Source organism: Lepidochelys kempii, chromosome 1, assembly GCF_965140285.1.
Source record: "Lepidochelys kempii isolate rLepKem1 chromosome 1, rLepKem1.hap1, whole genome shotgun sequence".
Lineage (NCBI taxonomy): Eukaryota > Metazoa > Chordata > Testudines > Cheloniidae > Lepidochelys > Lepidochelys kempii.
The window spans coordinates 228,022,362-228,045,554 of record NC_136380.1 but is presented as its reverse complement, the minus strand read 5'-3'; the positions used below and the strand labels follow the sequence as shown (position 1 = coordinate 228,045,554).

Sequence of the window (23,193 nt, the reverse complement as noted above, 5' to 3'; positions counted from 1 at the left end):
CTCACGCTGGTTAGCAGCGTCCACAACAAGAGAGTCAGTGGGTGGGTGTGAGTATAAATGTTCATACCCTCTGGAGGGCATGAAATAATGCCTCTCATTGAGCTTGGCAGTGGGCGGCAAGGAAACTGGGGTCTGCCACAGGGTCTTGGTGGTGTCCACAATGGTTTCAATAAGTGGAAGGGCAATACGGGAAGTTCCTGAGGGGGTGAGGATGTCCATCATGGGATCAGCCTCCTCGACTACCTCCTCAGCCTTAATGCCCAGACCCTGAGCAGCCCTGTACAGCAACTGCTGCGGCACCCTGTTGTCCTTGAGCGCCAGGGCTATGGCTGTACCTCCCAATGCTTCATCAGGTGATGAAGAAGAGGAAACGCTGATAAGGAGCGGATGCTCCCTGCCATCTACCCCTAGGGAGTCTCTAGACTCTCAGGGCAGCGTCGGTGCCAGTGGTGTGCTCAATGGTGCCGAGGCTACAGACACCAGACCAAGTGTTGGCGCTGTCATCAGTATGATGGGAACCATCGATGGAACCAGTTCTGATCCACTTGTCTATGCCGACAAAGACGGAGGGCCCATTGCTGGCATCAGCGCCAGGGCCATCGGTGCCTACGCCATAGTCGCTGTCGACAAGGGTGCCGGCGTGGAAGTTGGGCATTTCAGCGGTGCCGAGGATGGTGCCGGTGCCAAATCCGGTGCTGGAGTTAACGACGGTGTTGCTGTCAGAGGCGTTGGTGTGTAAGCAGGAGCTGAAGGAAGATGTGTAGCCAGTGGTGGGACAAAGGTGGCCGAGGCCACAGAAGATGCCACAAAGCGGTGACCTTGGGTCCCTCCCTGTCCTAGAAGAAAGGCCCAGGGGGTCCAGAAGGGCAACTGTGGTGGGTTCTGCACTGCAGAGGCCATGCCTGGGACTCTCTCCTGTCTCTCCCAGACCACGATCTGTGGCTCCTGCTTCTCCTGGAGTGATAGGAATCAGACTCTGACTCCGAGGTCTCCGAGACTGAAGACCATGGAGGAGCTGAGCCACGGTACCTCGAGAGCTCAGGGAGTGGGTAGGCTCTCTGTCCGAGTGCACCGGTGCCGAGGGACATGGAGAGGGGGAGTGCCTGGACATCACAGCTGGCTTCCCTCTTGACTGCACCTGGAGGCGGTGTGGGTCCCCCAGCACTGGAGGTTCTTCCCTCCTTGGGGAAGAGAACAGCACCGTAAGGTGCAGGAGGTCCCGAGGAGCTTGGTAAGCTTCCCGTGTCGAAGGGAGCCATAGCTGCTGTGTAGGGACTAGCGACTGTGGGGGGACCGGACTCAACTGCCTCGCCTGGGCAGGAGTCAACATGGCCCCAGTAGGGGATCCAGAGCTGTGGCCCGTCTGAGGTCTCACTTCTCCGGATTTAGACGGAGGTGAGCGGCTGTCCAGTTTCTTTTTCTTCCAAGGCACCAGCGAATGGGATCAGTGCCTGCTCTCAGCTGGGCTTCGTGAGGTGCCGTGTTGGTGCTGAGCATCTCAGGACGAGTCCTCTCTCGGTGCTGAGCTTGACGACAGTGTCGGGGGACTCCTCATCAAGGACGAAGCGTTAGAAGCCGGGTCCCCTGAGCCAGGGTCGGAGTGGGGGCGTAGGGCTGCCTCCATGAGGATCACCTTAACCCGCTGTTCCCTTTCTTTAAGAGTTCTAGGGCGGAACTCGGGGCAGATCTTACAGCAATCCTTTTGGTGGCCCTCCCCTAGGCACAGTAAACACGAAGAGTGTGGATCGCGCTTTGTGCAGGGCACACAGTTTTTAAACCCCGGGGACTGCAGCATACCACAGCTCTGGGGAGGCGGAATGGGGGGACACACGACCCAAAACAACTCTATACTAAGAACTCTAATTCTATAACAGATACTAACATAACTATATACAGATAACTATAGAACACGCTTGCTAAGAAAGGGCTAAGGGAAGTTCCAGTTAACCGTCACTGGTGGTAAAAAGGAACTGAAGGGGTGGCAGGTCGGCAGGGCTCTATATTGAGCACCATGAAGGCGTGATTCCAGGGGGCACTGAGGCCGGCCTGATGGATGCTGCTAGGGGAAAAATCTTCCGGCCACCGTGCATGTGTGCGCGCACACACCTGACTGGAATGGACATGAACAAACACTCGAAGAAGAACTTCCATTGATGTCATCAGATTATAGAATCATAGAATATCAGAGTTGGAAGGGACCTCAGGAGGTCATCTCGTCCAACCTCCTGCTCAAAGCAGGACCAATCCCCAACTAAATCATCCCAGCCAGGGCTTTGTCAAGCCTGACCTTAAAAATATCTAAGGAAGGAGATTCCACCACCTCTCTAGGTAACGCATTCCAGTGCTTCACCACCCTCCTAGTCAAAAGGTTTTTCCTAATATCCAACCTAAACCTCCCCCACTGCAACTTGAGACCATTACTCCTTGTTCTATCATCAGCTACCACTGAGAACAGTCTAGATCCATCCTCTTTGGAACCCCCTTTCAGGTAGTTGAAAGCAGCTATCAAATCCCCCCATTCTTCTCTTCCGCAGACTAAACAATCCCAGTTTCCTCAGCCTCTCCTCATAAGTCATGTGTTCCAGTCCCCTAATCATTTATGTTGCCCTCCGCTGGACTCTTTCCAATTTTTCCACATCCTTCTTGTAGTGTGGCGCCCAAAACTGGACACACTCCAGACGAGGCCTCACCAATGTCGAATAGAGGGGAACGATCACGTCCCTTGATCTGCTGGCAATGCCCTTACATATACATCCCAAAATGCCATTGGCCTTCTTGCCAGCAAGGGCACACTGTTGACTCATATCCAGCTTCTCGTCCACTGTAACCCCTAGGTCCTTTTCTGCAGAACTGCTGCTGAGCCATTCGGTCCCTAGTCTGTAGCGGTGCATGGGATTCTTCCGTCCTAAGTGCAGGATTCTACACTTGTCCTTGTTGAACCTCATCAGATTTCTTTTGGCCCAATCCTCTGATTTGTCTAGGGCCCTCTGTATCCTATCCCTACCCTCCAGCGGATCTACCTCTCCTCCCAGTTTAGTGTCATCTGCAAACTTGCTGAGGGTGCAATCCACACCATCCTCCAGATCATTTATGAAGATATTGAACAAAACCGGCCCGAGGACTGACCCTTGGGGCACTCCACTTGATACCAGCTGCCAACTAGACATGGAGCCATTGATCACTACCCGTTGAGCCCGACTATCTAGACAACTTTCTATCCACCTTATAGTCCATTCATCCAGCCCCTACTTCTTTAACTTGCTGGCAAGAATACTGTGGGAGACTGTGTCAAAAGCTTTGCTAACGTCAAGGAACAACACGTCCACTGCTTTCCCCTCATCCACAGAGCCAGTTATCTCATCATAGAAGGCAATTAGATTAGTCAGGCATGACTTGCCCTTGGTGAATCCATGCTGACTGTTCCTGATCACTTTCCTCTTCTCTAAGTGCTTCAAAATTGATTCCTTGAGGACCTGCTCCATGATTTTTCCAGGGACTGAGGTGAGGCTGACTGGCCTGTAGTTCCCAGGATCCTCTTTCTTCCCTTTTTTAAAGATGGGCACTACATTAGCCTTTTTCCAGTCGTCCGGGACTTCCCCCGATCGCCATGAGTTTTCAAAGATAATGGCCAATGGCTCTGCAATCACATCCGCCAACTCCTTTAGCATTCTCGGATGCAGCGCATCCAGCCCCATGGACTTGTGCTCGTCCAGCTTTTCTAAATAGTCCCGTACCACTTCTTTCTCCACAGAGGGCTGGTCACCTCCTCCCCATGCTGTGCTGCCCAGTGCTAGATGAGATGGTCGAGTTCAGGATCCTGACACAAGGAAGAAAGGAGAGCAGCAGAATACGGACCCTGGACTTCAGAAAAGCAGACTTTGACTCCCTCAAGGAACTGATGGGCAGGATGCCCTGGGAGAATAACATGAGGGGGAAAGGAGTCCAGGAGAGCTGGCTGTATTTTAAAGAATCCTTATTGAGGTTACTAGGACAAACCATCCCGATGTGTAGAAAGAATAGTAAATATGGCAGGCGACCAGCGTGGCTTAACAGTGAAATCCTTGCTGATCTTCAACACAAAAAAGAAGCTTACAAGAAGTGGAAGATTCAACAAATGAGCAGGGAAGAGTAGAAAAATATTGCTCGGGCATGCAGGAGTGAAATCAGGAAGGCCAAATCACACCTGGAGTTGCAGCTAGCAAGAGATGTTAAGAGTAACAAGAAGGATTTCTTCAGGTATGTTAGCAACAAGAAGAAAGTCAAGGAAAGTGTGGGCCCCTTACTGAATGAGGGAGGCAACCTAGTGACAGAGGATGTGGAAAAAGCTAATGTACTCAATGCTTTTTTTGCCTCTGTCTTCACGAACAAGGTCAGCTCCCAGACTACTGCACTGGGCAGCACAGCATGGGGAGGAGGTGACCAGCCCTCTGTGGAGAAGATCAAACTTATCTGTCTGACTCGGATTTTATACTGTGCTCATCACCATGGTATCAGAGTGCCTCAGCCTTGGCTAAGAAAGAACTATGTACAGTCTAGCAAGACTTTCAGGATTTAGCCCAATTTATATTCACCTCACTGAACTGGAGCCCCTTCTGGAGCAGATGGCAAAAGCCAGGTATACAGATATAGTTTCACAACAGTGTGAGGAGAAGCAATATGGTCAAGGACCAAACAACCTTCTGTTGCAAAACGTACATGGGATCTTTAACCTTCACGAAGAGGACTTTGTGTTTTTAATACAACATCCAAAGCACCGAAATACAATACTAGAAATAACGAAAGGCAGAGCTACCAAGAGCAGCTTTCATGCTACACCGTTTTAATATATACTCAATTCCAAGGAAACAGGAGCCAAACCACAGAAAAAGCAGTATCTAATGTCCTTCTTAATCTTTCTTTGGAGACCACCAACAATTGTAAAAAAACAGTACCTGATTTTAAAGGGTGTCAGGGCAATACACAGGGTCTAAATCTAGCAAGAAAAAAAAAAGGCAGAGAAGCCTCAAAATGTCATGCCTGCCAAAATATCATATACAATAACATTACAAAACAAGGATCTATACACCAGTGATAAACTATACATAAGTCAAGTTCTTTCTCTCTCTACCTCAGCACTATTCACTAATTTTAAACCTTGTCCCACGAGAAGGTACAAACTTCTTTAATATAGCCCACACTGAACTGTTATTAAGACATGCATCTTGCTACATAAACAGCTCCAAACAACAGCCTCAGAAAGATATTTGTAGTGTTATGTATACAGCCAACTTTTAGTTAATGTTAAGTGGTACTAAATGTTCTGTTCCCTTCCGCTAGTGTATTTTTAGAAGGAACAGCACATTTTACTGGAAATGTATAATGTGTTGAAAGTAAGCTTCAGATTTTTACTTAAGTGTACTAGGGGAAAAAAAGATCCTGGAGTTCTAAATATAGTTGAAAATGCCTTTTGTAGTTTTAGAATCACTGAAAGAACCTACACTGTTTTCCACTGTCGGAATGAATTGATTGGGCATTTTCTCCAAGGAGATCTATAGTAACATTGCCTGTTTCTTCCATTCTTTTTAAGTACTACATAGAACTGCCATCAAGTGAACTTTTCAAAAGCTTTATGTGAAAGAAGATGTTGCTGTGCTACAGCTTCAAAAGAAGAATTGAGTAATCAATGTGTTAATTAAAAGACTTCTTACAGAGAAGCTTTTTTTAAACTGTAAACTCAAGGCCCTTGATTCTGCTATGGAGACCTTTGTGTGCTATTGATGGATTTTTACACTTACCCAAGCGCCACTATGTATCACTCACCCCTTGCCCCTGTATACACTTGCACACGTGCATGCACACACAGACTTGCTTGTTGGTTAATACTGGAATATAACTACTTGAATTTTCTGCCTGATTTTAGCGTAGAACAGTACAAAATGTAACTCCTTGTCCTAGCTAAAAGGTCATGCTGCCCCATTTTTCAATAATTATTTTATACCCACAGAATCTTCTACCTTGAAGACATTTGCTTACCTCCAGTATTTTTTCTTTCCAGTTGTGGTACCTCTTCCAAGATGCTACCAGAAATTATTTTATGATATTCATTTCCATACACAGACCCCTCAAGGACTCTGACACCAAACAAACAACACGCAAGTGAAGGACATCACTATTTCAATGTAAAGTCCATATCCAAAATAAGAGAAACAATTTAAAACTTCACAGAAAGAAGAAGAAAAAAAAATGGTCACTCTAAACTAAGATTCATCCATGCAAGCAAACCAACAGTATATTGACTATTTTTTAAGCCTGTTGGCACTTTTACAGTTAACTTGCTGCATTTGAAATTGAATCAATACTTCTAATTATGTCAATTACAGTCTTATAAATAGAGTGATCTACAATGGAGGTGAAACCAGGATATAACTTGATAATGGATTCTGGATATGCTTTAGCATAGTTTTCAGATCAATATACATCATTTATGTAAATACAAATTGCTCAGAGATTGATTATGAAGTTGAATTTAAATGATTGGTATGTTTTTGTAGCTTGACTAATAAAAAACGACTCTGCACCCTTTTCTTCAAAACTTATAACTAATAGCCTGAACTTCCAATGCTTGAAGAAAGGTAGAGCTTTTTAATGTACACTAGCAAAATTAAATTGTTTTATTATCTTTAAGCTTATTGACGTAATCTAAGGTGTCCACGGTCTTTCAATATTTCCATCCATCTACAAAAGTACTTGGCGTATCAAGTGTATAGGTTAGTTTCCAACATGCACAGAAAGACAATCCTGTTTTGAAGGACACGCTGTAGCGTTGCTCTTTTAAAATCTAAAAGCCCAAATCTGCTCTTATTAATGTCAATGGCCAAACCCCCATTGACTTCACTGGGATCTCCCAGGAACCGCAGCTGCAAAAGGAGCAGAACTTGGGGCTGTCGGGCGGCCCCACACCAGCAGCTCCACTGGCACAGCTCTACCGCTCCCAGCCCGGCCCTTTCACGCAGCTGCATCTCCTGAGTCCTTGTTCCTTGAGGTCTGTACACCAGAAGTCTGGCGCAGTGAGAGGAGGACAGACCCCCCTCCCTCGGCAATGTGGGATGGATGTGGATCATGGGGAGGGAACAGGGAGAGTGCGAGGCGGGGAGGAGTCATGTGGGTGGTCACCTGGGGAGGTCACATGCTCCGCCTTTTTGTCCCTCCCCTAGTGCTTTTTATGCTGTGCCTTTTAGATTATATATAGGGGGACTGACTGACCATGTGATTTCAGTCCCAGGAGACCCACCTTTTGGAAGCTCTATACTCCATTCAGGAATGCTACAGTTGGGACTGAGCAGTCACATACTATATTTTGGGGCATATTCACATGTACCTGTGGGTGCTGACAGCTTCTGTGGCTGTACATAGAATTTGAAACCTGGATCGATCCCATGGTCCGATTCCAGAGATAGCCTTATGGTGAAACACTTGGCTTGACTTAATTATTTCCACACCATATAGACTAATCTGCGTACTTAGATTCCGCTGGTGAGTTCCTAACTAACATTACTTGACTGCAGAATTTCTAATTACAAGTATTACCATTTCTAATCTTCTGCAGCTCCGCCTGCTGTGTCTGCATCCGAGTCATCACATTACAAGGTCCTCTATTGTCTTACTGCATTTTTCTCAGGCCTTCCAATGTTAATAAACCAGAATAATAAAAAACTAGGATAACAGCAAGTCTAATCAGGATGAAAGTACATTTTAGTTTTAGGCTCTCTAATAATGGGGGACAACTGCAAGCTAATACAAGCTTAACAGAAGCAGACTTAACAGAGAAGACTGAGACTTCCTGATCAAGCTACAAAGAACTTGCACTGAAGTGAGAGATGCAAGAAATAAACACCAATGCAATCAGTTGCAGAAAGATTGAGATCGTTTAAGGATTTGGACTAAACACAGCTACTGGAGTTCAGCACAAATAAATACAAAATAAGAGAAGGAGCAAAGAATTTGAAGAGTGAATATCAGGTAAATGGAAAGGTGAGATAGAACAGAAAGCAGAAAACAGATCTCAGAGTTGTGACACAAAATAAACAATCCCTAACACTATCAACCAAATGTTGAAATGCAGTGAGGAAAGGAAATAGAACACCAGTACAAGTGTATAGAGTAAATTTATGGAGGTGATATTAATATTATACTATTAGGCACTGGTTAGACATCACCTAGTGACTTGTCAGTGTTCTCCTTAGAACAAACAGGTCAAGCCACTTTGCTCCTTTTCACTCGGCAATCTGCTTTCATTATTTCTCAGTGTCTGCTCTAAAATAAGCTACACAGTGGCCACTGGCCATCTTTAAATCTACAAAGCTTAAAATCTCAGCAGTGGTGAAGAAAGCAGCAGAAAATTATAGCTCACATGAGAGAAGTACAGGATCAAGAGAAAAGTTTAATTTGTCTGTGCTGGGTAGTGAATTTGGAGAGCAAAAATTATTGTGTGTACAGAGACAGGCATAACAACCTCTCAGTTTACACCCATGAACCTGACTATACACAGCACTGGTCAAAACCCTCTGTGAAAAGAGATATACCAATGAAATCAGTCTTCTGAATGGAGAAGAGGAGATTTTGTAGGGATGGGAAAAAACTGGCCAAATTCTCTATCATAGCCAAAAACTGGAAATGCCTGTGTCCTCTGATAAAGGCTATGGGGCCAACATTCAGGGAACCATCTGCTCACTTAGTGCCTCATCAATGTAGCAGGGCAACGTGCACAGCAATACTAGTTCCATCTTAAATCCATGGTAGGACTCACATACAAGGTGTACTCACTCTATCAGATCAAGTTGTGGGGCCAAAACTTCCTACCTTTAACATCAAATCAAAACACAATAACACCACTTTCCCGATCCCATCTCAGTTCATAATGAATGTAGTACCCAGTCTGTGGGTTCATACTGGAGTTGCAGCCTCACCCACTGAGTCTCAATTATATATGTAAAGTCAGAGGCCTCATCCTTAATGAAATTATGGATGGTGATGGTTTTGTGAACCATTGAACTTGCAGTCAATAGCATGAACCATACAGCAGCACTCAGACAACTGTAACTCTATCCTATAGTGACACCAATGGGGGGGAAGAGGACCTGGAAAAAAAAATCTAATGTGTCTTTAAAATTCAGTTTAAACTAATCTAACACTGCAAATATTATTATGCTTAACTGTAACATTACAGCATGATGTCACTGTAGGAAGAAGTTAAATTATGGAAATGCACAGTTAAGGCACCCAAATAAACTTAACTTGATTGGAACTTCTTTTAAAAGGTTACCCTGAACTCTGAATTTCCTGGATTTAGAATGCTTGTTTGGGGATAATTACAACATCCTTGTAATTGATAATGTCTTCTGCAGTTTCCACGGTATGCATCCGACGAAGTGAGCTGTAGCTCACGAAAGCTCATGCTCAAATAAATTGGTTAGTCTCTAAGGTGCCACAAGTACTACTTTTCTTTTTGCGAATACAGACTAACACGGCTGTTACTCTGAAACATCCCTGTGATGATTTTTACCTCAAATTACTCATACATATACTCTACCTTAAATCCATCTTAACATACTGTTTGTCTGGGAATAGTAAGAGAGAGTCAGTTGAAAATGTTCCAAAACTTTTCAAAATTTTAGTGAAAAAATGGTGAAAATTTTTTCCCCTCCCCATCTCCCTCACACTCTAATGCTAATAATCATTATACTCATAATTATTATCTAATTTTGTCCCTAAGATCCCATCAAAGAGAGAATTAACTCTTCAACATATCCTATTTCTTCCCTGTGATTATGACACTAATAAAAATACAGAATAACATATTCCATCTCACTCAGACAAAGGGAGCACAGAGACTGCAAAAAAACCAAACAAATAAATACACAGTTGTTTAAAACCATTCTTTAGAAATAATTATGACAAATCTCTCCGCAAGTAAGCTTGATTTTTCACCCGGCACCTTGATTGCACATTATGCCGTGTGGAGTTTTGCTTTCTGCTCACCAATTGTAACCTCTGTGCCTCATGAATGCCACTGTTTAACATTCAAACTGCTTTGTCTCTTCCTGATATATGCCTCTTCCTCCCTGCCTTTCCTTTCCCTTTTCCTGTCATCCTTTGTTCTGCCCCTGATAAAGGCCTCTGCATACTGAAACCCAGTGGGACATGACTGGAGGCAATAAGTATGGCAGTAAAGCAGCAGGGTTTCTACGTAGTAAAGTCTTGCAGCATATACTGCTTACCCAGGTGTCACTTAGATGGGCTTTGAGAATTCCTGTCTCCTGCTCTTTCCTCCCTGAAGAGTGAGACACCTGTCTCAAATGCATTTCTTGGAACTTGTACATGGCTTCTTTGGCCTGAATTCTCATTGATACTAAGGCCATTTGCACCACTCTAACAGTAGAAAGGGGCCTTAAAGTATATTTATGCCCACTGTAAGGCTTCTTTACTGCCATACTGCCATATATGGGGCCTTAGTATAAATTACAGTCATGCCCTTTGTCATTTAACTTTGTCAATACCCAATTTAACAAATAATGCTAGAAGCAGCACTACATTATCTTAAAACCTTGATGGTCTGGTTATGTGTGCTTCATAGGAAGTACCAAAATGATAATAAAACAACAATAACAAACTTTACGATATTATGGTGATTTTCTTCCTAGTATTTCAAAGTTTTTCACAAATATTAATGAATTATGTCTCACAACACCCCATTAGAGGTATACAAGTATTAATTTATTATTATTAATATTTCCATATTGCAGATAAAGAAACTGGGCAAGGAACAATCGAGGGCCTGATTCTGTAAGGTAATGAGTACCGTTTGCAAACCACTAAGCAATCTAACTCCCACTGAAGTGGACGAGAGTTGAGGGAACTCAGCAGCTTACATATACTTCCCACATGATCAGGCTCAAAATGACTTGCCTAAGGTCAAACAAGAAGTCAGTGGCAGGACAGAAACAGGCTATGTACAAAGTTTACTAAAAAAATATATATATATATATGATACATACAGTAATGTGAAACTGCAATATATAAATTCCTCATTCAATTAAAAGCAAAACTGCACTCAAGATACAGCACTGGATTGCTTGGCTCAACCATTCTGACTTGGAGTACACATAACTCTTTAAAGTTCAGTTAGAGATAAATTATGCCAGTATATTGCTCTCCTGATTAACACAAATGGTCAGAAAAGATAATTAATCATACAAAGCCCTATTCAGGTCTCATCTCATCTCTTGCTCACTGACCATAAACAATTTTTCAGGTAACTTCCACCCCCACACTAAAAAGAGAGCATTAGCTGAACTGAATTCTGTAGTAGTTTTCCTACTGTATATATAATGGTAGTTAAAATAAAACTGATTTCAGACTCTGTGTACTTAGAGAGATCAGCATGTGAATTACAGCCCAATTCCATTCCCACTGAACTCAATAGCAAAACTCCTATTAATAGCAGTGGGAGCACAAACAGGTCCACTATTAGAAAATGAGGGCCAGATCCTCAGCTGGAGTAAATGGTGTAGCTCCACTGACATCAAAGGACCTATGCCGATTTATACTAGCTGAGTACCCAGCCCAGGATGATTTACCTCATATGCTCAAAATTAGCACTGTTGTACTTTAAACCTCTTGTAAAAAAATTTCTGAAATAATTTTTAAAATGCTATTCCTAGTTCCGCCCCGCTGCCTTAAAATGTGTGGCTCAGTTGTCTGCAATGCTTTAAAAATCTCAACATTAGCCTTTAGTATTTTGTGTAGATAATAAAAAAAGGCAAAAATGCAATAGCACTCCAATCTAACCTCCTTTTTTCCCCTCCCTAAAATCTCCAAAAGCTACACACTTTAATTTCCTGTAGTTAAATCTGAACATCTAATTAAAAATGTGTTAGCACCCATAAGACTGATGCATATTGAGAAAAAAGGAGAGTGGACTGGCTTGTCTGCAATTGGCACTTTTATCATAAGGCATTTAAAAAGCCTGACAGCTAATGCTCTTTACCAAGGAAATGCAAACTACTTACCTCCAAAGGAAATTATAATGGTTAATGAGATTTGGTTTGGTTTGTGCATCATATTACCTGCTTTTCAGAGAGAATGATGCAGCCTTCTATAGAAGCAGATACGACTTTAGGTGGGAACTGAAAAGGATAGATTTGAACATAAGATTTATCTCAAAGTACGTGTCCTTGTTTATATACTCTGTCATTTTTCATATCCACCTTTAACCATTATACCTCCTTAGCAATAGAAGTCAGGTTCTTAATTATCTGGAATTTTTCATTTTAACGAAGGGAAACAAAGATCTTCATGAACATGCTCACATCTATAACTTATTTACAATGTGTTCTCAGAGTTACAATAACTCAGGGCGCTAAAGGTGGAAGTCACAACACACTAGCTACAGTATTAATGCTTTGAAAGATTACTAGCCAAACAAGAATTTTTATTAGTCAGCCTTTTGTGTTATATGTGCTCTGCAGGGACTTTGAAAGACCAGAGCTTACTGCATTTTCTGACAATTTTACTAACTAGCCTAGGATATTATTATATTAGATGGTGATTTACTAGTTCTATTCAGTCCTGACACTAAAGATGTTTTATGTAAAATTAGGTCTTAAAACAAAGATTCTCTTCCCAAGAGGGGAAAAAATAAAAACAAACAAAACTGTTCTACATTTAGGCTACAGAAGTGAACATCTGCAGGATCTGAACAAGAAAGCTGTTAACTGTCCAGTCCCGTTATGCAAGAACCAATTCATGTTCACATAAATCTCATCTGAAGACAAACTGCATTTGATGACAACCTGTGTAATGTTTATGTACCTAAAAGTTCTCCCATTGAAGATCTTAATGTTACATCAGAATCTCAGTGCCACTTCTTTATGTAAAAAGGAGAGTTATTTACCCATCAGCTGTACTCTCTGGAAGGTCACATCAAGTAATGATCCACATGCCTGGCTCTTGAGGTCTCCAGTGAGTGACAACAGGAGAGCAATTCATAGCTTGATTAGTAAAGATTCTTGCCTCAAGGCAAAACTATTAGGTGCACAGGCCTCAGGAGCACAGTATAAAACCTGCATCTTTTCCCATGTAAGCCTGGTTCTAAGTATTACAATAAACCAAGGGCCTAATGCAGCTCCCATTGAAATCTATGGCAGAACTCCTGCTGACAACCGTGACATTTGTGATCTGGCTCAAACTCTCAAAGGAGATCAGACGGGAAAATAAGTCTATTTTCAGTACATTCTATTTAAAAATAAGTAACTCCTTTTAAGTGAGAAATTCCAAGCTGAAATTGATAAAAGTTCTCTCATTCAGAATGATTGTATCTGAGAGTTCTCCTGTAACCACATCCACCCGAGGAGGAAACTAGATCTGTCTCACCCTGTTGTTGTAGCCATGTTGGTCCCAGAATATTAGAAAGAGAAAGTAGGTGAGGTAATATCTTTTATTAGACCAACTTCTGTTGGTGACAGAGACAAGCTTTCCAGCTTACACAGAGCTCTTCTCCAGGTCTGGGAAATGTACTTGGAGTGTCACAGCTAAATATGCTAAACACTGTTCCCCCTTGTATTTAGCTGTGACACTAGGAGTACCTTTCCCAGACCTGAAGAAGAGCTCTGTGTAAGCTGGAAAGCTTGTCTCTCTCTCTCACCAACACAAGTTGGTCCAATAAAAGATATTACTTCACCCATCCTGTCTCTCTAATCACTCTGGAGAAGTCTACTAAAATCATGGAATCTCTGTAATTTATAAATAATTTCTATAAGTGACGGAAGCATGTGACTACTGTCACTGCACTACTTAACCCTTTTCTTAAATAAAATGCTGATGCGTCTAGTTCAGCTGATGGCCACTTGATTCAGGTTCTCTCTTATCAAAGAAAATCGGGTTCAATAGTTTATGAAGTCTTGAAATCACTGAGATGATGCATTTGAGAGTGTCTGGAAAGGTATCCTTCTTCTTTCTGTATTAAGGTTTAAAAAGGAGGGTCTCATTGGACATTGTATAATTTCAAATTTTGAGTGATGGCTAGCTGACACTAGATGTCTGACCCTGCTCTTATTCCCTGGTTGCTGATGTAAAACACTGCTGCCAGATTGCTTGTATAATGTGATCTTGGTTGAATACTGAATTTCTCAAGGTCTAAAAACCCCGCCGTCTCCAGGGTATTTTGGTGTAGGCACCTACAAGACGAAACACAGTGAGTGTAGATGTCTTGCACCTGCCTCTTGCATCTTAAAACAAGATTAGACACACCTCTTGTTATGACAGACTGAGGATGAGAAGTTTGGAAATCTGCTCTAATCAGACTGAATTCAGATTCATACAAACCAGTCAGACTCAAAGGGGTGAACCTAAGATTGTAGACACTTCATAACCCTTTAAGACTTTTTTGTGCAGGGTGGAGCCATTGGCACAAAAACAGTTAATGGACCAGATCCTTAGCTGACCTAAATCAGCACAGTTCCATTAAAGTACACCCAGTTATACCTGCTGAGGAACTATACCAATTTACACGATCTAACGAGCTAGTTCAATATTTTCAGATCCAAACATCTTTTAAGTGCTCTTCCCCAGTACCTGCTGGTTCTGTTTTATTTTCCTGACCAAGGTCATCTTCTGTTGGATTCTGATGAGAAAAAGTGAGACTGCGAGTAATTTACAATGAACCCAAAAGGCTTGTCTATACATAAAAATTGCACCAGTGTAACTAAATCAGTTACTAAATCATGTTAGTTGAACTGGTGCAGCTCCCTGGCAAGGATACTCTTCAGCTGGTTTAAGAGCAGCTAGTACCATGATAGCTTAATTCAGTTTTAAGAATGCCCACCCAAGGAGGTTGCAATGATTTTATAAATTGATGTAGAAATCAATTTAGTTAAACTAGTACTACTAGTGTGTGCGGGCCAGGCTTTAGAGCCCAGCACAAAATTCAAAACATTATTGTGGTGAATATAAGCATGAAAAGAAAAACTGTAAGTAAAACAAACTTTTAGCTTTACTTGCAGATGGTAAATTTGCAAGAAAAAAATACCAATGTTTTGGATGCATTCGGCTTTTGTCACGGAGCCTAACATGCCACTAGTGTCTAAAATTCAGACTTTGTTATAATCATGGTAATATAAATGAAGTTTAGAATGAATACACACTATTATCTGTATGGGGTAGGTGTGAAAATTAATTACAGCTACATAATATTTCAACATGAGATGAAGAGTATGGAACTTCACTTTCTGTATGCGGCCTTCCTTTTTCTTTCCTTACATTTTATGTTTTGGATCAAACAATGTTTGTGAGAGACTGAATATTTATTCTTGATTGGTTAAGGACTTTAAATGTACAACCTAGAGCCCATTTCAATGCCTTGGAAATAAACAGATCATTTATATGCCACATCCATTCCAGTGTTCTTGATCAGCTAATTACATATGAAACCTGTGTATATCTTAAAGATAAATATATTTTAAGCAATTCTGAACACATACAGTACTAACTCCAGATCAAAAGGCAGGAAGGACTCTGTGTCCTGATATGAGAGACAGTCCCCCTAGTGACAGTGGCCTGAGTATGAAAATGGGTCAAATGCCTTTTGATGTGGGGAAGATTGGGAAATAGCCAGAATAAAACCCTTTTTTTTTGTCCTTTGGTAGCAGAAATGTAATCATGAAGTCTTCTAAGAGAGAGATGATGTTTTGGTTGAAGTGCTACCTCACCTTCCAGAGGCCTGAAAAATCATTTAATGCTAGGCAATACGGGGTGAGAGTGGAAAAGCTAATTTTGTACCTCTTTTTCCACAATCTATAGGAAGCACCTGGCAGTGGTGATCACAGGCCACTGAAGTGTAAATGTCACTTGAATAGCCTAGACAGATGGGGTGTTTTTTCAGGTAAAGATTAGGATATTGGCTATATGTTCTGGGGGGAGGGGAAATAAGATTTTTCATACATGGTAGGCAATATCTTATGACTCTCAGCAGCATGGGGATAGGAAGCTCTTCTCCTTGTTCAGGATGGCCACATCTCTTGAAGCCATCTATTTGATCCCTGCAGCCTTATGTGCAAGAGCAGGGAACTCTTAGTGAGCTGGCAGAGAGTCTTAAAGGTGAACAATTATTCACATTAATTATGCTATCTCTCACCTTATCTGTAACAAGATTCCTTCCAGTGCAAAGAAGGTCATGGTGCTATTCCCTTAGTCATGCATTCTTCCCAGCACTAATCCCAGTAGCAACAAACCTTATTGCTGTCATGTGTATCAAATGCTTGTGATACTTGGCAGTCTCCATATCTTTCACAGTTCTGTTTAGAACCCAATTAATTAGTTAGCAAAACACTCTGAAGATTAAAAGAACAACAACATAAAAGTTATGTACTATTGTTATTCATTATTATTGCTTCCTTCCCTTTGTCCTATAAGACAAATTTCAGCACACACCTAGATCTTGATCTACAAACTCAAATTATAGTTGGCCTATCGTATTCAGCAATATGAGTGGGGCACAAGATTTGTGGATGGTCATATTTAATTTCTGTCATCACACTGTCTTGAAATGAGTGAGATTATTACAAAACAGGCAGAATATTTCAATGACATATCAAAGAGCTAAGAATTATTATGTTTATTGTTTGCTTGCTGGACTGAGAATAAAGATGTAGCCAAATCTCTTCAGCAGCTATCCAGGGCAGGGGCGCATGAAGTTTCCAAGCGTAGGTACCTGTCAAAGCACTATACCACTCTTTTACTGTCCATAGAGCCTCCAAAAGCAAAGCAGTCATCCTTGTAACAAACTGGGCTGGGGAAACTGGGGATTAGCTAGGGAAAGCAAATATAGATCCTGCGACACAGAAAAGGAGGGAGAGGCGCAGAAAGTAGAGACGAGAAAGAGAAATGAGGGAACTCCAAGAGGAGCACAGAGGAATTCATGGGGAAGAAAGAGAAATGGGAGAAGCAGCCTCCAAGCCACAGGCAAAATGTTGCCAGGTCCTCTTCTTGCTCCGTGAGGGAGTCCCTGATGAAGGCATTCCAGAGAAGAGAAGCTGAACATCACGTTCGGACACCAAACCCACACCTTCTTTGCCCTCAAAATCTAAGCTTGACTCATTAGCACCGGCACAGGCAAATGTAAATTACCCCTAGAGGTGCCAGCCAGCCCCTTGCATCCCAGAGAGCATTCACCCCAAGCAAAGGCAGGTAGCTTCCCCCCACCCTAATTCAGATTTTCCTCTGATGGGGCGGAACCACTGATGGAGGGTGACATCAGAGCTATGCTGGTGGGATCTGATAAGGAGTGGCACAGAATCAGTGCATCTGCAGCCAATCTAGCCACAACTTGCTCCTAGCCAACAATGCACCCTCCCCAATAGAAAGGAAATTACAGTTGCCCTGTGATGCATCATCATCCCTATTCCCTGACAGACCTCCGTCCACTTGCTACCTGTGCCAACACTTAGGCCAGCAGAAGCCAGCATAAACCCAGGGTGACTGTCACACAGAGCTTTATGTGCATGAGAATTACACTGAAGTTCTAGAGCTTCTTGTGATAGGATTTCATGCACTGATTACTTTAAACACAGAATTTTCTCCAAGTTGAGAAATCTCTTCCATGACTTCTGGCCTTAATTTGAAGTGTCTTGAAAGAAAGAATTCAAGGAAGCCTTTCCTCCTTGCAAAGTGAACAGCTTATCCAAAAGTATGAGAGCAACATTCCTGTGCTCTGTGCTAACAACCTAGATTTGAGCTCCTACAACTAGTCTGGCACAGATGTTGGAGACTTTCAATATGTGGCTTCCTTCTGGGCAACCCTCGTGGCCTGAGGCAGGCCTGCAGACAGCCCCTCACCTCAGTTTTCCCTTCTGATTCCTCAAAAACTCCACATAGGAGTTTTTTTCTTCTCCAATAATGCTCCTTCTCCTGGGTACTAATTTATTGACAGAAAAAAGAGAAAAAAACCCTCAGCCCCAGGGCTTCTCTTCTCCCCCAAGTCTGCTGTCTGCATCACTTCCCTGCATTGGCAGGCCACTCTCAGAACTACCTGGCTGGACTCTCTTCTTACTTCTGCAGATTCTGCTCTATTTCCATCCAAAAACAGTTCAAAATGAGGAGACGAAGTCCAGGCATCTACCCTCTTATAAAGTCTCCTTAGGCCTTTCCTGCCTTGTAATCTCAGTACCAGGACTCTCTGCTGGAGCCTACTCTCTCCGAGCAGCCTCTGAGCTCCCTGAGCATTTCCCTCCTTGCTTTCTGCTGCTCTTTATGGGTGAACCAGGCGATCACTGTTGAGGTGTGCCTTCTGAGTAATCAGGGCTGGCTGGCCCCAGGACTGTAGCCCGTATGGAACAAGCCACCCTGTTATGGCTCTAAACAACCTCACTGATCTTGAATGGGTGAAAAAAGACAATCCAAAAGAAAAAAAGACCCAAACTAGAGGTCTGAAACACAGACACCAGCGTTAACAGTAAGAAGTAAGAAATATTATACTAATATTATAACGTGCTGACTGCTACCATGTAAGCAAAAGATGTGATTAGCTGCAAACAGGTAGGATTGCTCTTGCTGAGATCATTTATAAAAAAAGAGCTGATGAATACATAAAGTTTAGTATTCAGCCCCCTAATGACTGTACACACGATGCACGTCAAGCTTGCCTCAAGGCAAAAGTCTTACTATTTGAGCTATAAATCATTCCCCTGATGCCACACACTGACCCAAGGGTGTGGAAATACACTGTAGGCAGTTCTTGCCTGCCTCTAAGTTGATTCACAATTAAAGTTTAGCAGAGTTGTAGTCTCTGGTACTCCAGAGCTACCTCTTTCAAGTCAGATGGAAATCAGTGTTCCAAATGAATTTTTTTAAAGGAATCTGTTAAAACTCAGTCCTTGGTGGGAGGAACATTCTGCACCATTAAATTCAAATGTCTTAAGCAGCTCCATGCAACATGTATGAAATCCAGAGTTCTATCTGCATGAAGCTACAGAGGCAGACATTTAAAGGACTATTTTGTTCAATTACAACTGAAGGGCAATTCCTTAACAACAAGCACTTACGGATTTGTTGTTTAGAGATGCATCTGTCTTTGGTCATTGGAAGCAGAAGTCCCTCTGCCAGAATACGTTTGGTAAATCTCTTTGCAGGCTGCCATTTTGTGAGTAAGGAGTATACAGCCCCCTCAGTCACCCCTCCCTAAAACCATTTGTATAACCTGCCAGCTGTTCCTTTCTCTGACTCTTCTCCCAATTATCCTTTAGGAAAGAGTTGAAAGGGGAAGGGGGGAGGGGGAATAAAAAAGCATTCCCCTGACAATTCTGGCAGCCATCTTTGTTCTGGTGGAGAAATGGATTGTCAACAAATCATGCCTTCCATGGGAGTGCCTGGCGCAGCAGTGATTAGGGCAATAATGCACTAGGACAGGCTTCTTGCTAATGTGTGCTCTGGACTGCTACACTTAATATCTTCTATTTTCTCTCATTCATTCATTCTAGAACCTGTCATAATGTCAGAGAATCTTTCTTCCAAGAGGAGGAGGAGGAGGGCTAAGGGCATGGGGCTGCAGGAGGAGCAAACCTCAGCAAACAAGCTTTACATAATGAATATATGTAAAGTAATGCCCATAATTACATTAACATTAAAAGGCCTCCTAAAAGCAGAAGATTTTATAAGGGCAATTTTTCTTGTGCCTCCTTAGTGGACGCTGGTGGCTTTTCTTCTCCCCCTTTAACTAGCGATAGTTCGCTTTTTATTCACTTTCTAAACATTTTCATTGCTCTCAATGTGTTTCTTCAACAAGAAATTTCTTACGGGAGGAAAAATGGGGTGGGGGGGAGAGGCGGTATTTTATTTTCATGAATAATTCTCAATGGAGATTCACCTCCTTAGAAATCTAACCTTAGATTTAAAAAGCTGCAAGAAAAAAACATAACTAATCAGTCACATTTTTCCTACATCTTAAAAAAATATGGGGCCCAATCCTGCAGCCCTTTCACAAGAGTAGTTCCATTGATGCCTATGGCAATACACTCAAGGATCAGAACTCTGAACTTACTTCCCATTTAAAGCTGCATCCTGCAATAATATGAGCACCCACGACTGCCATTAAAGCCAATGGGAATTGAGTGGACATGATGCTATAAAGGAGATGCTCAGCACCTCACAGGATCAGGATTTTTAATTTAGCAACTTGCTACCCTCTTACCAGTGTGAGGGTCTGATTCTCTACTCCATTACACTAGTACTGTGCCAGTGTAACTCCGTTGATTTTAATGGCGTGTTACCCCTGTTTTACACCAGTGTAACAGAGCTAAGAAGCAGGCCTGGAATATCTAATCAACAAGTTGCTATACTTCAAGAATCTTTTTATTTATATTTTTGTCCTGAGGCATCATCATGTATCATAAAAACTGTTCAACACAGAGGATCTTCCAAGCAGACTTTTAAACTAGCATTATAGTCATCATTCCAGTAACCACCTCTCCAAAAACAAAGGAAAAAGGCAGTGCTCCAGGATAGGGAGAGTCTTTGGAATTTTGATCCGAGCGTCAAGATCCATGGGTGTTTCTATGTCACAGATACAGAAAGACTTTGTTTATTTTAACAAATATTAATTCAGAGACCACTTAACTTCCCCAGTAGAAAATAAGAACAGAAAAGCATCTTTATCATCATCCAGTTCACATTGTACAGAGGGAACTATATGAATAATGATCCATCCAAGACCCTGCAAGAACAGTTGGTCTTGTGGTTAAGGCTGGAACTCAAGAGATCTAGGTTCAATTCCAATCTTTGTGACAGATTTTTTGTGCAATCTGGATTAAGGACCAGTTCCTCGGTTCCCTGTGTATAAAATGAAGATATTACTATTTCCTTTCTCGCACCTTTTGTCTGCCTTGTGTAAGGTCTTCAGGACATGGACTGGATTCTTACTATGTGTGCATGATCTTAACTGGGGCCTCTTGGTGCTACTGTAATGTAAATGATCATTATTCCAAGCCTATGACCCCATTAGAATGAACCCATCTCGGTGGTTCCAGATGGTCAAAAACTTAAAAAAAAAATTATGACAGCTTTTGGGGTTTTTTTATAAATGTGTTTTCCAATTTTCACAAAAATGCTTGCAGTTTTTCAACCAGGATTCAATATTCTGATGAACATTTTTCACAGAAAATTACAATATCTGTTTTCACAAAATATTGTCTGCCTTGATTGACCAGCTATATTCAAATGTCTCTAGAGTAATTGAGGACTTTAAAAAGAAAATAGAATTAGGACATTTCTGATGTGTCAGGCTCTATATAACAGCACCTAGGATCAAGACAAAAACATGACAATGAAATCTTTCAATATTTTAGCTGTCTTTTCTTCTCTCTCTCTCTCTGACATTCCTTCTCAACACCCCCAGCATATACATCTCATGAAGTTTTACTACTGATTTTTGAACAGAAGTATGCGTGTTGTTTGAGATTCAAATCTCAGTTTTTCTCAAGACATCCAAAAATGTTAAAAAAAATTTTTAAAAACCTCAACTCATAGAAACATGGGACAGATGTTTGGCTGGTGTAAAACAGGATAATTTCATTGTCTTCCAAAGAGCTACATCAATTTCCACCAGCTCAATATTTGGCCCAGGGTTTTAAATTAGGTTCTCTAGATATTAAACGTGTATTCACAAAAACAGAGACTCCAGAACTAGTTAAGGATTATATTCGTCCTTGCTTTTATCTGTCGAACTGTTTACAGATAAGCAGTGCATGTTTCCTTAGCACTGCTGCAACCGCTGCAGTTAAAATCCTAAAACCTGCTTAGGTCTCAAGTTATTACTTTCTGGCACGAATGTATGAAAGGGGCTGGAATATTAATCTCTTTAAATAGGTCTCCTAGGAATTGTCCTCTATAGGATGCATTTTGTGGAATTTGATAATCCCTAGCATTTTTCAGCTTTTCACAAAGCATCATTCTTAAATTCTGTCATATTGTGTTTTGGTTTTAGCACATTCAGAAAGGACTGAAAGCTGGTTCTACCCATACCTGGAAGTATAAATGTTTTCTCTTAAGTTCTGAACTGAAATAAGGGCATGATTTTCAAAAACAGGACTCTGAAGGAATGTTTTCCATAGTTTGGCACCTGGGTGCTCAGCATTTTTGAAAATCAGTACATTAGTTTTCAGCTCCTACTTTTGAAATTCCTATCTTTGCTTGCTTGTTTTATCTCATCATTGGTTCTCCTATTGGCCCCCATCACTATAGTATCTCAGTACCTTCCACAAAGAAAAGTAACAACAATCTCTCTCATTGCCAGGAACACAAAACTCCACATGCTCCGCTACAAAATCCTGGACTGAAAGACACGCAAATTAGGGAGATGCCTGTAATTCATAGATTTCAAGGTCTGGAGGGACCACTTGTGATCATCTAGTCAGACTTCCTGCATAACACAGGCCAGAAAACTTTACCCAGTAATTTCCACATTAAGCCCATAACTTTTGTTTTGAGCTACAGCATCGCTTTTAGAAAGACATCCAGACTTGATTTAGGGGCACTGACACTGATCACATGTGTTTTCTACCACATATTTAGGCAGAAATACAGGTCCCTACTTCCACTGTTCACAATCACTGGCCTTCCATAAACTAATTCATATTAACCACATGGAATAATCAAAGAGATTCTGATGCTTGATCCTGCAGTCCTGACTCAAGCTAAAGGATTTGAAGGGGAATTTTGCCCAAGTACAGAGCATTAATGGAAATTTTGCCTGAACTGACCATTGGAACATTTTGTTTTAACAATACTTCTATACGTTCATCTGTGTTACAACTCTGGTAGTTTAAAACCAGCAGTAAGGAAGAGAACTGGTCATTATCACTTTCAGCAATTCACATCTTTCAAGCAAATAATGAACCTGACCATCCTTGCTTTATGCTAATGAAGACAGCAAATGTATTTCATTGTGTTCTAATCATATGATAATTTCAGATATTTTAATGCTTTTTTCATTTTCACTTTCATTTCCTTTTAACTCATCTAATTTATTAATTAATCAGATGTCTTGAAACATAATCCAGGCATGGCGTATTTCTTTTAATGAAAGTAAAAAAACTGAATGTTTTCTGGAGGGAATGCTTCTCAAATACAGCAGGTCTTGCCCTGGGGAATTGCCCAATAATTTAGAGC

General features: G+C 41.7%; 1 protein-coding gene across 11 annotated transcripts in view; it reads right to left on the bottom strand.

Annotated features, from left to right (window-relative positions):
- Positions 1–23,193, bottom strand: part of PHF21B (PHD finger protein 21B) — a 206,859-nt gene that overhangs the window by 111,993 nt on the left and 71,673 nt on the right. For 6 of the 11 annotated variants that reach the window (XR_012155497.2, XM_073316272.2, XM_073316281.2 and 3 more), the window contains one exon: positions 12,105–12,164. The exons of the other annotated variants lie outside the window; for them this stretch is intronic. Coding sequence is in view for 5 of the 6 variants with exons in the window: in XM_073316272.2 (XP_073172373.1) it covers positions 12,105–12,164 (60 nt within the window). In the remaining variant the exon portion in view is untranslated. The remainder of the gene's footprint in view (positions 1–12,104; positions 12,165–23,193) is intronic. 11 annotated transcript variants of the gene reach the window in all.